General features: G+C 40.2%; 1 protein-coding gene across 1 annotated transcript in view; it reads right to left on the bottom strand.

The window, feature by feature from the left end:
• The window catches only part of tmem67 (transmembrane protein 67), a 196,418-nt gene that overhangs the window by 12,352 nt on the left and 166,204 nt on the right, over nucleotides 1–17,862 (bottom strand). The window contains exons 21-25 of the mRNA XM_072570240.1: nucleotides 16,992–17,132; nucleotides 11,896–11,976; nucleotides 11,655–11,771; nucleotides 3,981–4,097; nucleotides 3,781–3,885 (exon numbers count right to left, since the gene is read on the bottom strand). Of these exons, the coding sequence (XP_072426341.1) occupies nucleotides 3,781–3,885; nucleotides 3,981–4,097; nucleotides 11,655–11,771; nucleotides 11,896–11,976; nucleotides 16,992–17,132 (561 nt within the window). The remainder of the gene's footprint in view (nucleotides 1–3,780; nucleotides 3,886–3,980; nucleotides 4,098–11,654; nucleotides 11,772–11,895; nucleotides 11,977–16,991; nucleotides 17,133–17,862) is intronic.

Below are 17,862 nucleotides of genomic sequence, written 5' to 3' on the forward strand. Positions count from 1 at the left end.
GATCAACTGTGATCCCATGAATGGAGAAGCAGGCTTGTGAGGCTCAATGGCTTATTTCTGTTCCTCTTCTCCTGTGTTGTTTCTGAAAGGTGAGAATGGACAATTCATCATGGTCTATCATGTACAGTATGTTTTGTGACTTTGTTAAGTGTAGTTTTAGTGCTATAGCAGGAGAGAAAATATGGTTGGAAGGTTCAGTCGTGGATTTGAAGGAATTATGGACACTATTCTCAGAAATAGCAACATGTTCAGGTCTTGGATGAGGATTGTCCGGCTGTAGATGGGGCAAGAGTTTGCAAGTATTGAGGGATCAGAGACAGTTGAGGTTGTTTGGGATGTTGACCACAGATTAGTTTGGACAAGGCACGACAGATTGGAGATAATTTGATTGGAGGACTAGGGAATGGAGTGAAATACAGAAGCAGCTCTTTGTGACAGAGAAGCCTGTGAGCACCTCACACTTGCTGTACTCCTTTTCAAAGGAATTAATTTACTCCCCATGACTAACAATACATCAATGATACAATCATGCCCTGAAGGAGGATATGAAAGAAATCTCATGTAGTTTCTAGGTAGAAGCTTGTGGCATAACAGTTCAACGCATTTGTAACATTCAGAGTCGCTGACAACAACCTATCCTGGCAGTTTTCTAGGCCAGCAGCAGGAACACTAGGTAGCAGCGATTATAATGACTGAATTTTATATTCAGTTAGAGGGAGAGAAGAGTGGATTCACACTATTACACATAATTAAACACAATTTTGAAGGCATGAAAGCAGAGCTAAAAAAATTGAACTGGTAAATTAGTTTGAGGGATAGATCAACAGAAATTTAGTGGCAGATATTTCAGGAGATATTTCAAAATACACAGAATAGACAAGAAGGAAAAATTCCAAAGGGAGACCTACACTGTTGCTGAGTCAAAATCATAGAATTATATCGTACAGAAGGTCTTCCGTCCATCAAGTGTACCACCAAAAATATATAAAATCTACAACAGAGTTATGACACTTCAAGTGTTCATTCAAGTAGATTTTAAAGGCTGCGGTTAACTGTAACTACCTTCCCAGGCAATGCATTCTGAGCCCCTATGACCCTCTAAATCTCCTTCATTCACCTTATTTTAACCCTTCAACTAAAGGGAACAGCTGTTTTGATTCACCCTGTCACTGCCCCTCATAATGTTATACTCCTCTAACAGATCCCTTCCTCAATCTTCTCTGTTCCAAAGAAAAAGGTCAAGTTTATCCAGCTTCTCTTCAAAGCTGAGATGGTCCATCTCAGGCAACATGCTCAGGAATCTCATCTACAATCCCTGCATGTCAAAAGATAGAACCCTTTTCATACAATTATAAAATTGCTACAGTGTGGAAGCAAGCGAATTGGCCTATTGAATCCACTCCGATCCTCCAAAGAGTATCCCACCCAGACCCATCCTGATCTGTGTAACTCTGCATTTCCCATGGCTAATCTATCTAGCCTGCACACCCCTGGACATTATGGGCAATTTCTCATGGCCAATCCAACTAACCTGCATATTTTTGGACTGTCGGAGGAAGCCAGAGCACCCGAGAAACTCATGCAGACATGGGGAGAATATATAAACTCTCCATAGACAGTTGCTTGAGAATGGAATAGAACCTGGTGGCTGGAGTTGTGAGGCAGGAGTGCTCACCACTGAGCCACCACGCCAGCCTCTGTTCACAAATAGTTGCTGATAAGTCACTCTCAAAGCATGGTGGTAAGTCATGAGAACTCTGCAGCCGAAGGGGTGCGAACCAGCGATACTACAGAATTCTGTTCTGAGCAGCATGATTGTCATTGTCAAAGGGGAATGATATGGAGAGGTGCTCTGGTGGAAATGGCATCAGTAACATCGTAAATGCATTTATGGGTTGAGGATTGAGATATATATATATACCCTATTGTTCCTAGTTACTCAAATAAGCTTCTAGGATACAAATGACAGCCACTAAGACAGGAAAGCCACCCAATCTTTGTGAGTGCAAGTTCTTCTTCAACAGATGACATAGTTTAGAGATGATGGTATAAAATCTGTCTTTCAGATAGTTAGAAAAAAATAAAGTGAGCCCTATAAATCCAGGATCTCATCATTTACCTGCGTATCCTTGGTGGTTCCCTGTATGCATCCCTGCCAGTCTGCAGTCGATTGAATTCATTTGACTGTTAGTGTGGAGTTTGCACATTCACCCTATCTCTGGTGGGTTTCCTCTGGATACTCCGCTTTCCCCCCACAGTCAAAATGATTGGAGGTACTGAATACTGCAAAGACTATCGGTGTTGACAACATTCTGCAATAATACTGAAGACTTGTGTTCCAGAATCTGCACTACCCCTAGCCAAGCTGTTTCAGTCCATCAACATCTACCTGACTGTGTGGAAAATTTCTCAGGTATGTCCTATCAACAAAAAGAAGGACATATCAAACCAGGCCAATTACTGCTCCATCAGTCTACTCTTAATCATCAGTTAAGTGATATCAAAATGCACTTGCTTAGCAATAACCTGCTAACTGGTGCGTGACTTAGGTTTCACGAGATCACTCAGCTCCTGACCTGATTACAGCTTTGACCCAAACATGGACAAAAGAGCTGAATTCCACCCACAGAGGTTGAATGGTCTTAGTTAAGTGCTAAAGCCAGTATGCAAGCTAAGACCCAGCTCCAAAGTAGGTAGCTGAAGTCGTGAAGTGGTGACTGAGTCGTTCTAAGAGCAGGTATGATGATGTGGTGACATCAACGGTTTACCAATGCCAAATTGTGCGAATGCAGTAGGGTTAATGAGAAGAGTCAAGGACCCTGCAGGAACATTGTGCCAAAGAAGAAAATGTATGAAGATTGAGGGTTTTCACGCACAGGGTGGTGCATGTATGGCATGAGCTGCCAGAGGGCGTGGTGGAGGCTGGTACAATTACAACATTCAAAAGGCATCTGGATGGATACATGAATAGGAAGGGTTTAGAGGGATATGGGCCACATGCTGGCAAATGGGACTAGATTGGGTTGGGATATCTGATCGACATGGACGAGTTGGACCAAAGGGTCTGTTTCCGTGCTGTACATCTCTATGAGTCTATGACACAGAAATTCTGTGAACTGAAACAGATGCTGAGACAAGTAGTCTAGTACTTATGTTCTATGTATGTACCTGATCTTGTTTACCTGTTGGGCATTGCATGTTAGGTTCCTCAATGGTAGAGAAGAAAATTGGAAGTGCTATCTCTAATACAGCAAGTTAATGTATTAATCCAATGAATTAATATATGAATACAATCTAGTTAGTGGTCTTAAATCACCATTTAAGGCTTGAAGGTAAAATCAGACAAATTTTCCTCAATGTTAAGAATCTGATTTCTCCTTCTCACCCTATTCAGCCACCTTGCTTGTTATTATCGTGTCGTACCAGGGAGGGAAAATTCCACCTAATCTCATTCAAGCTTTCTTCTTTGAAGCTCCTAATTTATACAGGTCTAAGGGGGCATTGCTTAGGTGTTTGACTTGTATTATGGTGAATTTTTATTCATTACTTCAAAAGCAATGCTTTAATGAGCCAAGCACATAATTTTCCAAATAATTATTTACATAAATTAATAACTGCATGGTAAGCATGTAGCAGTCAGGATTCTGTTTAGACATATCAAATCAGTTATCAAGATAAAGTAATCATTGTCATGGCAAACATAAACATAAAAGTATAAAGCTGGCTAATGGAGTAAACTGTTATCACTTTCAGAGTAGATAAATATAATAGATTACTTACATGATCAATGAATGAACTAAGAAATTTATTAGTGGTATTATAAGCCTTCAATCTACGTTCAAATAAATCACTGGTTTGATTCAAGAGGCGGTCAGATTCACTTCTCTGTAAAATTGGACCAAAAGTTAGGAACATATGAATGACTCTCTAAACTGTGTTTTGGAAATATATGAAGGAACTATATTAATTGCTACTCAGACCCAATGTAATGGCTCTCGAATCTTGTCATATTGCTCTCTAAACTTGTTTGTGATGAATATCTCAAATGTCTCAATGTCAGTGTTCGGAATCAAGCCTCTTTGACTGCACAGGTTTTCCTGGGAAGAAACAGTCATCAAAATAGCCATATATAAAATTAATAGAGTTCATAAAAATTTTGAATAGTTTAGAAAGAATAATCCTCACAACAGCTCTAATAATCTTTACATTTGTAAGAAAATCTCAACTTAATTAGACAAAATCAACTTGGTTTTCTAAACTTAATAGGTTCTGAAGAACTGTTAAAATGTTAACTGTTTTCTCTCCATGGATGCTGCCACACCTGTCAAGTTTTTGCAGCAGTTTTTGTTTTTGTGGCACCTTCCTTTGTTTTATTGATGATCAAGGGCACTGTGATGCGATGGTAATTGACTAGATTAGGTATGTTCTGTTCTGTTATGTGTGGAAAGGACATACTTGTTAATTATCCACAATAATCTACTGTGTACTCCAAATTCACCTACCTCATCTACTGTGTCTGTTGCTCTCAATGTAGTCTCCTCTACATCGGGGAGATAGGATGCCAACTTGTAGAGTGTTTCAGGGAACATTTCTAAGACACATGCACCAAACAACTCCACCACCCTGTGGCTGACCACTTCAACTCCCTGTCACTCTCAGTCAAGGACATGCAAATCCTGGGCCTCCTCCACTATCAAATCCAAGCCACGCAACAACTGGTGGAAGAACGCGTCATCTTCGCCTTTGGACCCTTCAACCACACGGCACCAACATCGACTTCTCTAGTTTCCAAATCTTTGTTCCCCCCACCTCATCACAGATCCAACCCTGGAACTCAGCACTGCCCACTTGATCTGTGCTATTTGTCCGTCTTCCTTCCCACCTATCCACTCTACCCTCCCCACTGACCAACTACAATTACCTGCATCCACTATCGCCGTCCCAGCTACCTTCCCCACCAACCCCACTCCCATACCCCTATTTATCTCTCAACCCCTTTCTCCCTCCTCATTCCTGATGAAGGGCTTATGCCCAAAATGTCGACTCTCCTCCTCAGATGCTGCTGTGCTTTTTCAGCACCACACTTTTCGACTCTGACTTTTCAGCATTTGTAGTCCTCACTTTCTCCTAATTATCCACAATGTCAGGTAGATGCCAGTTTGTAATTGTTGTGGAACAACATGTCTAGAGGTGTAGCTTATTCTTAGCGACAAGACTTCAGTGGACTATTAAATGTTGTCAGGCTCCTTAGCCATTGCTGTGTCTGGTGCATTTCACCATTTCTTGATATTATGTGGAGTCAGTTGATTGGTTGCTGACTGGCTTGTGTGATGCTGGGAACCTCAGGATGAAACCAAAACGGATTATCCACATGGGACTTTGGGTTGCAAATGGAGATGTGATGTTGTAGTGGCGTGGTCACAGGAATAATGATGCAGACATCTAAGCAATGCTTTGGGGTTCCAGGTTCAAATCCTGCCATGGCAGATGGTGGAATCTGATTTGTATAAATCTGGAATTAAAAGTCTAATGATAACCATAAGTCAACTGTTGTAAAAACTCATCTGGTTCAATAATTTCCAATAGGGCAAGAAATCTATCTTTACTTGGTCCGGCTTATATTTAATAGCAGACCAACAACAATGAAGTTGACTCTTAAGTGCCATCTGCTATGGCCTACCAATCTATTTGATTCTATGAAATTACCCAAAAAGTCTCAAAAGAGGAATGAAACTGATCAGACCATCTGACCTAAGCACTGGAAATGACTATGGCAAACTCAGCCCTGTTGACACTCTAAAGCTATCCTTACAGTATTTAGGTTGTTCCAAAACTGGGACAGTTGTCTCATTGAATAGTTAAGCAACAATCTGACATAATCATATGCATAGAATCACATCTTATACACGTCAGATAACACTGCCACCATCCTCATAGCATCACTTGCTTCATGATCATGACATAAGATCAAATGTGGGCAAGGAAATCTCTTGCTGACTACTACACATCAACGCCTCAGCTGATAAGTCTGTACCCCTCCATGTTGAGCATTCTTTGGAGGAAGCATTCAGGGTGGCAATGGAACAGAATGTACTCTTGATGGGAATCTTTAAGGTTGCCACCAAGATTGGCTTAGCAGCACACCTACTGATCAAACTAGATGAGTCCTAAGGCATACAGCTGTGAGACTGGAGACTGATAGTGAGGGAGTCAACAAGAGAGATAAACATACTTGACCTGATCTTCACAAATTTGCCTGTAGGAGATGCATCTGTCCAAGACAATATTGGTGAGAATGATCACCACACAGTTCCTGTGGCGACAATATTCTTGTCTTCACATTTAGAATGCTCACTGTTGTACTATGTTGCATTACCACCATGCGAATATGGATGAATTTTGAACAGATCTAAAAGCTGAAGAATATCCATTTATCTGGATGTGGATCATCAGCATCAGCTGTCATAACCACCAGTGAGAATCAAGAAGTGCTGTGGACACCTTCTAACTTGTAATTTCAAAATGTGTTCTTTAAAAAAAGGGCTAATGAGCTCAGTTAGCTGGATGGCTGGTTTGTGATACAGTGTGATGCCCATAGCCCAGATTCAATTTCTTTACTGGTTGAGGTTGCTCTAGAGCACTCACCTTCTTAACTTGTCCTCTCACCTGAAGTGTGGTGACACTCAGGTTAAAACCACCACCAATTCTCTCATGTATACAGTCCTATAGTCCTTTGGGACTATGGTGACTTTCCTATTTAATCGAGCCAAGGTGGCTGCAGATTAAATTAAGTGTTTGCATGGAGAGAGGAATGATGGAATTTCACACCTACTGAAGTCAAAGCAGGTTGGATTGTGAATACAGAGGTAACAAGTAGTTGATAACAGCAAGACAGCTCTTTGGGTTCCTTCTCAAACTAGACACATTTTGAGTTTTTCCTGAAAAGAAAACACAAGGAAAGGGGTTTTAACTTTACTGGGGTGGGCAAATGGGATTGATTGCTCTCATGTGTATCTGGCTGCTGTGAATATCACAGTCAAAGAACTATCCTCTCGTTGCCCTTGTGTTGCAAGTAAAGCAGTTCTGTCATGCTGAGCATTAGAGTCAGCTAGCTAGCAGCTAGATGAAAGGAAAAGGAAAGCAGGATTCTCTGTCATCAGGAATACTGGAATTCAATCATACTTGAAAGGAATTACAACTACAGAATCTCAGGCAATCTGCAAAACCAAGGATCGTCAAACTAACTGTACAACTAGTAACATCATTGCTACTAGTCACCTTTGACTTCAACATCTGGGAAGTTCAATTATCTGCCCTTCATGAATAATTCAGATTGCTCTGAATACTTGCTTTACTAATGTTTATCTTTTTAGACTCACCTCTAATTTTCAATCTGTTGTGTATGCATGTTGGGTTTGTTAGTATTTCTTTTTGCAACTGGTCACTAATAAATTTACGCTTTTTGTTAATTTAAGAAACTCTGCTTATATCAGCTCTTGTTAAAACATAAGTTCACTTGGGCCTGGGGAAAGATATCCACAAGAGAAAGGATCCTTTTCAAATTAACCTTGTTGTAACCAACCAAGGGGATGCACAAATAAAGAAGTGGAACCAGTTCAACCCTCTTCACCAGGGAGTTTAACACTTTGGGATATCTTGACTCAAACTCAAAAACAATTTGACAACATCATGTCTGGTATTTCTTTTACTCTATTTTTACATCAAGCCAGGGGATCAATCCTGGCTCAATGAAGTGTGCAGAAGGGCATGCCAGGGTGCTGCCAGGAACAGCATCAAGTATACCTTAAAATAAGGCATCAACCAAGTGAAAGTGGAGCACAGAACTGTTTATGTGTTTATCAGGGTACAGGGACCAATCAATTCTACAAACAATAGATCAGATGCAGTCCTGCCATGTCCAGACATGAACAGTGGTGACAATTAAACAATTCACTGGAGAAGTCCATCACATCAGTTTGAAGACTGAGATACTTTCAACAATTTTCAGCCAGTAGTGCCAAGTAGGTGATTTATCTTAGCCTCTTCTGGGGGTGGTTAGCATCACAGATACCAGTTTTCAGCCAATTCATTTCACCACACAATGTGTCAAAAAACAATGGAAGGCATTACATACTGCAAAAGAGACAATACTATAGCAATAAAACTGAAGATGTGTGCTACAGAACTTGTTTTGCACCGCTAAACAGTTCCAATACAACTGCAATATTGGCAACCACTTGACAATGTGGAAAGTTGCCCAGGTATATTTTGCACACAGAAAACAAGTTAAATCCAACCAGGACAATTACCATGCCATCGGTCTACTCTCAAACATCAGTAAAGTGTTGTAAGAGATCATCAACAATGCTAATAAGCAGAACATGTTTCGCACTAACTTGCTCACTGATGCTCAGCTTAGGTTCCATTAGGGCTACTCAGGTTTTGCCAAACTGGAGTCAGTGAGAATCAGGGGGCATCTGGTTGGAATCCTATCTGGCACAAAAAAAGGGAGTTGTGGCTGCTGGAGATCAGTCATTTCTGTAGGAGTTCCTCAAGGTAGTGTCCTAGGATCCAATCATCTTCAGTTGTTTCATCAATGATGTTCCTTCCATTATAAAGTCAGAAGTGGGGATGTTCGCTGATGATTGCACAATGTCCAGCACCTTTTGCAGCTCCTCGGGTACTGAAGTGGTATTGTCCAAATGCAACAAGATCTGGATGATATTCAGGTTTGTCCTGACAAATAGCAAGTAACATTTCCCCCACACAAGAGCCACACAATGACAATGTCCAAGAAGTGAGAATTTAACTACCCTTGACATTCAATTACAATGCCTCACTGAATCTTCCACTATCAATATCCTGCAGGTTACCATTGCCCATAACTAAACTGGACTAGCTGTATGAATACTTGTTCCAGGAGCAGGTCTGAAGCTAGGAATCTTGCAGAAGTAACTCAAGCCAACTAGGAATTGGCAATAAATGCTGACCTAGTGAAGCACACACTCCATGACTTAATAGAGAAAAAAGTTTCATTATCTCTCTGCACTGATGTATTAGACTCCCTGGTAATCAAAGCTTATATTGCACCCTTTAATACTATAAAATGCCTAAGCTCTTCATAGACAAATTACTAAACAAGACATAATATTGAACCAATAGAGAGAAGCTTGGTCAGTGAGGTAGGTTTTAGAATTGTATTAAAAGAGGAAAGCAAGATAAAGAGGCAACAATTTTGATGAACGTATGAATTAGGAGCAGCAGGAGGCCATTTTGGCTCTTAAGCCTGTTCAGGATGAATTTCTGAGTGTAGTACCCAGGCAGCTGATAAAAAGTCTGCCATCACGAGAACATTTAAAAACAGGTTGTCCAAGAGGCCAGAAATGGAGCAGAAAACAGTGCATATCTTAAAGGATTGTGTGGAGCTAGAGGAGAGTCCAGGACGTGGAGTATTTAAAAAGAATATGGTAATTAAAAATTTAGATATTATAGCACTTCTCTAGGTCAGCTAGAAGAAGGATGATGGATATGTGGGTTTTGGTGAGTTTAAACAGAGATAGTACGGTTATGGATAACCTCAGTTTTATGGAGGCTGGCAGGCAATGTATTAAAATAACCAGATCGGGATAGCTTTGGTGCGACTGAGTGTTTCAGGAGCTGAAATGGTGCAGAGTTGGTGATTTTGCAGAGGGAACCATAAGTGTTTTTTTTTAATGGCATGGATAATTGAAAGCTTATTTGAATAGAAACAGTGCAAACTTTCAGACAAAGGAAAGGTTAGAGGTTTCAGACAATGGTTAGAGGTAAAATGGTCTGAATGGCCTCTTTCGATGCTATGATTCTGTGATTTCCCTTGCAGTCAAATATGACATCAAAGTGGTAGGAGCCTGCTTCACCCTCTGATGATCATGAAAGAGAGCGCTGGAGTCGGTGGCATGGAAGTAGGTTTTCTCTCAGTGACTGAAGAGCATTAGCAGAATTTTACAAACCACCAGCTTTGCTTTGCGGGTAGCCATAAAACTCTCCAGGTGACTTTCTCAGCATCTATTTACCCCCTCCTAATATATTTGAAATTTGTAACAATTTTGCTAAGGCCTAGGTACACTTACCAGTCTTCACTACAATAAGTAACTGACCAATTAATAGTCTCTTATATAGCTGCTACCCACCTCACTGCAATTTCAAAGTTGACAGCAAGAGATCAAGGATGGGGGGGAGGGGAGTTGGTGGAAATTGGACAAGAAGGGCTGTTCCTCACAGACAGCCCCATTGCTCAATCGGAGCTCCTCCCACTCCTACTCTCGCACTTCACCTGGCCTTTCAAACCCCATACTCACTGCTGTGTCCCAAGTCTGGCTCTCCAGAACATTCATTCTAGTTTCTACCACTGGTCTCCCATGATAACTGGATCCTGGTTCCTGGCAGGAAGCAGGGAGAAGCTATAGACCCAGCAGTGGCCACCCTCAGTAATGCTGCTAGAATTACAGAGGTACAGGTCAAATATATTGGACAACATCTCTCAGAGGCAGAACCTTTTCATGAGAGAGGGGTTGAATTCCTGTTTCCAGCTAGTTTGTTCTCAGTTGAGCATTAAATGGTTGTAGTTGTGCCTACATTGGCAAGGATGCATTTCAGCTGTAGGGTGGCCATCTGTCCTGTCCTGTTCTGTTCAATGGCATCAGTCTTCTCAATACAGAATTAGAGGACATTTCTACTCATTCTACATAATTGTCTGTGCTGAATTAGGACACAACATGACTCTCAGAGTTGGAGTGTAAACACTTGGAACACTCACATGTGAACTATGTTGATCAGAGGTTCTATTCTATCAACAGCATTTTTAAAAATTTTCTCATGAGATGTGCACATCACTGACAAGAGCAGAACTTTCGACCCACCCTGAATGGCCCTTGAACTGAATGGTTTGTTAGGCTATTTCAGAGGGCTGTGAAATGTCACATGGAAGTCACTTTGGTTAAGGACAACAAATTTTTCCCAAAGGATATTAATGAAAGGGTTGAGTTTCTAATAACTTTGGTGGTAATTTCATGGTGACTATTTACATTATAAAGATTAGCTTGTATTCCAAACTTATTACTTGAATTTAAATTCCATCAGCTATATGGTGAGATTTGAACCCATAGTCCCAGACCATTAACTTGGGCTGTAGGATTACTTGTCTAGTGACAGAACCACTACACATCATCTCCTGACATATGTATGATTAAAATTAAACAGATGGCATATTACATAGTAGATGTCTCATAATGTTAAAGGAAAGGACAACAGTTTGTTCTGAGCAATTTAGAAGGTTAAAAGTTAAAAAAGAAGCTTTATTAAAAAATGTAAAAAATACATCTGAATTCCATAAAATAGGTATATTTGAATCCCTTTAAAATTAAATGGATTAGTTTGGCATAAATAAGTATGTGAATTACAAAAGCTGAATAACCATAAATAAACTCAAAACGTTTTGGAATATGCAAAAGCTTATTCACTGCAAGAAAACTGCAGCTTAGTGCTTCAGATACAAACTTTACATCAGCTAAATCAATCACTTCTCCATTTTCAGAGGAACATTTGTCTGTTTTTAGATTGTTTAGCTTTTACTTCAGTTTTCTAAATGAAGGGTATCATACAATAAGTTACTATACCGCTTCTCTCTTTAGATTAAGGTTCATTTCCTCCATGTTGGTGTCTGCATGTCCATGCACAGACCTCCCATGGATATAGTATCCAAAACATCTGTGTGAGAAAATTATCACAGATATCTGAAAATGAAAATGCAGAACAAGAATAGATACCTGGCTTCATTTTGTAAAAAAACAAGTTTGAAAAATTTGGTAATACTTCTTCCATTGAGAAAGAAATAAAATATTACAGTGTAATACTCACGTTACTTATTGAACATACATCAATAAATTGACTTATTCTGTCTTCTACAAATCGTTCATAAATAGCAGTGCAGAATACCATCTACAAACAAAATATACATATTTATCCATTTGAAGTTATATTTCAAAATGATCACAAAAGTACAATGCTTTATTTTCATACTTTGTCCTGTTCCGTTTACAAATTGACTTATATCATAAATATGACAGTTACTTATTCAATTGAAATTTCAGGAATTTTGGTAGTAAACCAAAGAAAAAGAGACAATTTCATATCTGAAGACTTATAAAGAATTATGGATAACTTTTTTTTAACTCATGGGATCTAGGTGACATTATCTGGGCAGTATTGATTTCCCATCCCAAAATGTATCTGAGGATTGGGAGCAGTTTAAATTTCAGCAAAGGACAATAAAGGGATTGATTACAAGGGGTTAACAGAGCACAGGAGTAAGCTTATCAGAATCATGCAAACTAATTAGAAATGGCTCTATAGGTATGTAAAGAGAAAAAGATTAATGAAGACAAATGTAGATCCCTTACAGTCAGAAACTGGGAAAGTTATAATGGAGAATAAAGAAATGGTAGACCAATTAAATTTAGTCTGTACTGTTTGTCCTGTTCGGGTCCGAACTCTGCTGGTTTAAACGTGGTCCGGAGTCCGTGTGGGATGAGTTGGTTACGGAGGCAGGCACTGAGGAAGCGAATGTGGCTGTGGTGGCGAGTTTGTTTCATGACATGGTTGAAGAGCTTCAGGGCAGAGGAAATGACCTGGGAGTTGCAGTGGGAGAGGGACTCCTTGAGATTCTTGTAGAGAGAGGAGGAAAACTTCTTCAAGGCAGGCAACTTCTTGCAAGAGGATTCGCAGTAGGGTTAAAATCAACTCGGTAAAAACAATGACTGCAGATGCTGGAAACCAGATTCTAGATTAGTGGTGCTGGAAGAGCACAGCAGTTCAGGCAGCATCCAAGTAGCTTCGAAATCAATGTTTCGGGCAAAAGCCCTTCATCAGGAATAAAGCTTTATTCCTGATGAAAGGCTTTTGCCCGAAATGTCGATTTTGAAGCAACTTGGATGCTGCCTGAACTGCTGTGCTCTTCCAGCACCACTCATCAAGAATCTGGTTTCCAGCATCTGCAGTCATTGTTTTTACCCAATTAAATTTAGTTCTGACTTCAAAAAGTACAACACAAATAAAGTCCTAAAATTTGGGGAACACTAGGTCTTGTAAGAGGGAGAAATTGAAGGAAATCAGAATTAATGGGGAAAGGTATTGGAGAAATTGATAGGATTAAAGGTTGATAAATTCCCAGAGTACTTAAGGAAGTGGCTGTAGAACTAATGAATGCATTAGGGGGTCTTCTTTCAAGATTCTATAAACTCTAGAACAGTTCCTATTAATTGAAGGGTGGCTAATGTAAAAAGAGGTAGAGCGAAAACAGGGGATTATAGACATACTAACCTGACACCAGTAGTGGAGAAAATGCCAGAAACCATTACTAAGGACTTAATAGCAGAACACTTGGAAAACAGTCACAGGATTGGATAGAGTCAGCATAAATTTTCAATAGGAAAATCATGCTTGACAAATCTATTGGAAATTATTGAGAATGTAACTAGTTAAGTTGATAGGAGAGAGGTGGTTTACTTAGACTTTCAGAAGACTTTTTGATAAAGTCCCACAAAAGAGATTAGCATGTAAAATTAAAGCACATGGGATTTGGGGTAATTTACTGACATAGATAGAAAACTGGTTTGGCAGACAGAAAACAAAGAATAGAAATAAATGGGGCTTTTTCCCTGAGTGGCAAACAGTCATTGGTTGGGTACTGCAAGGACCAGTGTGGGCCTCAGCTATTCACAATATTTGTTAATTATTTAGATGAGGAAATTAAATGTAATATTTGCAGTTTTGCAATGGACAATGCTGGGTGGGAGGGTGAGCTGTGAGGAGGATGCAGAGATGCTTTCGTATGATTTGGACAAGTTGAGTGAGAAAATGCATGATAGATGAAATGTAATAAGTTAAAAATCACAACACCAGGTTATAGCCCAACAGATTTAATTGGAAGCACACTAGCTTTCGGAGTGATGCTCCTTCATCATTTGATAGACACTATTACCCGATGAAGGAGTATCACTCTGAAAGCTAGTGTGCTTCCAATTAAACCTGTTGGACTATAACCTGGTGTTGTGTGATTTTTAACTTTGTACACCCCAGTCCAAAACCGGCATTTCCAAATCATGAAGTGTAATAAAGTTTGTGAGAAGATTTGTAGTTCGGGTGCTCGTTGTTGTGGTTCTGTTCGCTGAGCTGGGAATTTGTGTTGCAGACGTTTTGTCCCCTGTCTAGGTGACATCCTCAGTGCTTGGGAGCCTCCTGTGAAGCGCTTCTGTGTTGTTTCCTCCGGCATTTATAGTGGTTTGTCTCTGCTGCTTCCGGTTGTCAGTTCCAGCTGTCCGCTGCAGTGGCCGGTATATTGGGTCCAGGTCGATGTGCTTATTGATTGAATCTGTGGATGAGTGCCATGCCTCTAGGAATTCCCTGGATGTTCTCTGTTTGGCTTGTCCTATGATAGTAGTGTTGTCCCAGTCAAACTCATGTTGCTTGTCATCTGCATGTGTGGCTACTAAGGATCGCTGGTCGTGTCGTTTCGTGGCTAGTTGGTGTTCATGGATCGTTAGCTGTCTTCCTGTTTGTCCTATGTAGTATTTTGTGCAGTCCTTGCATGGGACAACGGAACGAGAACATGCCACACTACCATACATCAAGAGCATTTCCGAACTGACAGCCAGACTACTGCGACCACTAGGACTCATAACAGCACACAAACCAGCAGCCACTCTCAGGCAACTCACCAGAACGAAGGACCCAATACCCAGCATGAGCAAAACCAATGTAGTGTACAAAATCCCATGCAAGGATTTTCTAGGTGGATGGTTTCTGATATCTAGTTCACTTATCTTTGTTCTTTATCAATGCACTTAGGGATAGTTTGGATATGATCTGCCTGTGTTTCCAGGCCTAATTTCTGAGGGATAGAATTAATCTCCACTGAGAGAGGCAGTGATTGATCAAAGATAGTCAGCATGGCTTTGTCAGGGGGAGATCATGTCTGACACGTTTGTTTGAGTTTTTGAAGAGATGACCAGATATATAGTTGCGGGTAATGCACTGGATATAGTATACATAGGCTTCAGAAAGGCTTTTGACGAGGTGTCACACAGGAGACTAGTCAAGAAGTTAAGAGCACATGGGAAACAGGGCAATTTGGAAAATTGGAATACAAAATTGGCTTAGTGGGTGGAAGCAAAAAGTGATGGTTGAAGGTTGTTTTTGTGACTGGAAGCCAGTCCAGTGGAGTAAAATAGAGTTTGGTGCTGGCTTCTTTGCTGTTTGTAGTGTATATTGATGAGCTAGATATGAGTGTTGGAGATTTGATCAGTAAGTTTGTAGATGACCCACTAAATTAGTGGTAGGTTAAATAATAAGGTTAAATAGGCCTTAGACTACAGGATGATGTAGAGTGGATCATTAGGTGGACAGAACAATGGCAAATGAAATTTAATCCTGAAAAGTGTGAGGTGATGCATTTTGGACGACTAATGAAACAAGCGAGCACACAATGAATACTTAGGGCATTAGGAGGTACAGTGGATCAGAGGGATTTTGGTGAGCATGTTCATTGATCATTGAATAAGGTGGTCAAAAGGCATGTTGGATATTATTAGTCAAAATATAAAACACAAGATGGAGCTGTATAAGTTGTTAATTAGGCCACAGTTAGAGTATTGTATGTAGTTCTGATCACCACGCTATGACAAGCATGTAATTGTATTAAAAAAAAGTGCAGAGGAGAGCACCAGAACACTGCCTGAGCTGGTGTGTTTCAGCTATGCAGAGAAACTAAATAGGCTGGGGTTTCCTTAGAGGAGACAAGTTTGTGAGGGGACAAAATTATAAAATTATGAGGTATAGAGAAGATGCGTATGGAGAAAAATTTCTTCTTAGAGGAAACAATAACAAGGGTGCATGGATTTAAGGTAAAAAGCAAGTGGTTTAGATGGGATTTGAAGAGGAATTTTTTTCCACCAAAAGGAGGTGGGTATTCCAAACTCACTGCCTGAAAGGACTGTGGAAGCGGGAATCATCGCAACATTTAAGAAGATTATTGCTTGAAATGGCATAACAATCAAGGCTATAGGCCAAGTACTGTAAACTGGAAAAAGGGCAGATAATTGCTTGATGACTGGCGTAACCACAATGGACTGAATGACCTCTTTCCCTGCTGTAAAACTCTAAATTACAACTTTTGGTAAATCAATTCACAGGAGTTACAACTTCCTGAGGTCAGTGTCCAATATTAGTTTCCTTGGTAAACTCACTTGAGACAGAGAAGGAGATTCTGCGGCAGCTTGCTGATTCACCTTGGAGTTCTGCTGTCCCTCTGGAGGTCAAATAGTAATTGACTAAGCCTCCCAGACACGTATATTTAATTAATTCAACCAGACCCAATTTCAGTCATATTCAGTCCTGAGACAAGGACAAGCATTTCAGGAGCTGATCTTGGCAGTCTTCAGCTAACAGTGTAACTTTAACACCTCCCCCAACCCTCAATCTCTGCTCCTTAGAGTTTCCAGTGTAAGGTGATGGAAGCATTAGCACTCATTTTAGCATAACAAATCTTGATGTTTCACTTTGATGAAGGCTGGCTGAAAGCAGCAGGCTCACCTCCAGAGTCCATCAAGTTTGTCTATTCATAACAGAAATAAAATTTAAATATAAAAATACAGAAGTTTTTTGGGGGGGATTTCTCTTCATGCTCTCTGGCCATTTTACCATGTATGAATGTTGTAACAACCCATCTGGTTCGCTAATACCCTTTAGGAAAGAAAGTGTCATTTTTACTGGCCTGGCCCATGTGTGACTCAGACCCACAACAATGTAGATCAGTCTGATCGGTCTTCTTCAATGGCCTCGCAGGCCAATCAGTTCAAGGGCATTTAGGGATGGGCAACAAATGTTAGCCCTGCATAATGCCCAGATCTGAGTAAAGAAGAATGAAATATAAAATCACAGCTTAATACCATTCCCACCTGAATGAGACCAATTGTCAACCAAATGCTGCTAGCCATGCCAAATCTCAGTACACGGCTTGATGGTACAACATCGCTCTCAGGAGTTCTTTTTAATTGAGAATAAGGATCCATTGAAGTTAGATTTTCAAAACCAACAACCTGAAAACAAGAAAACAAAATTATTACAGATTCATAGAGTCCTACAACACAGAGACAAGCCCTTTGGCCCAAATTGGTCCATGTGGACCAAAATGTCTGTCTACGCTAACCCCACTTCCCATTCACTTGGCTCATATCACTCTAATCCTTTCCATGTATTTGTCCAAATGCCTTTTAAATGTTATTAATATACCATCCTCAACCACTTATGCTGTCATCTCATTACATATGTGTACAACCCTTTGTAAAAAAGTCGCCCCTCAGGTTTCCTTTTATTCTTTCCCTGCTAATCATATACTAATGCCTTCTAGTCCTCAATTCCCCAACCCTGGCAAAAAGACTGAGTGCATTCACCCTATCCATGCCTCCCACAATCTTTTACACATCTATAAGGTCCCCTCTCAGCCTCCCACGCTCTAAAGAAAAACGTCCTAGCATGTCCAACCTCTCCCTATAACTCAAAGCATTGAGTCCAGGCAACATCCTTGTAAATAATTTCTGCCCCTTTCCAGTTTAATAACATCCTCCCTATAACCAGCTAATCAAAACTGAACACAATACTCCAAGCGCATTATAGATTATGTTATATTACAGTATTATATCATGTGGTCAGTCGAAAATCAAAGTTTGAACAATAAGAACACTGATGTACAAAACATAATATTAGACAAAAAAGTATATCCACAGCAAAACCTACAAAGTAATCTTGCAATAAAGTTTGCAATGGAGA

Source organism: Chiloscyllium punctatum, chromosome 5 (genome assembly GCF_047496795.1).
Source record: "Chiloscyllium punctatum isolate Juve2018m chromosome 5, sChiPun1.3, whole genome shotgun sequence".
NCBI classification, from domain to species: Eukaryota; Metazoa; Chordata; class Chondrichthyes; order Orectolobiformes; family Hemiscylliidae; genus Chiloscyllium; species Chiloscyllium punctatum.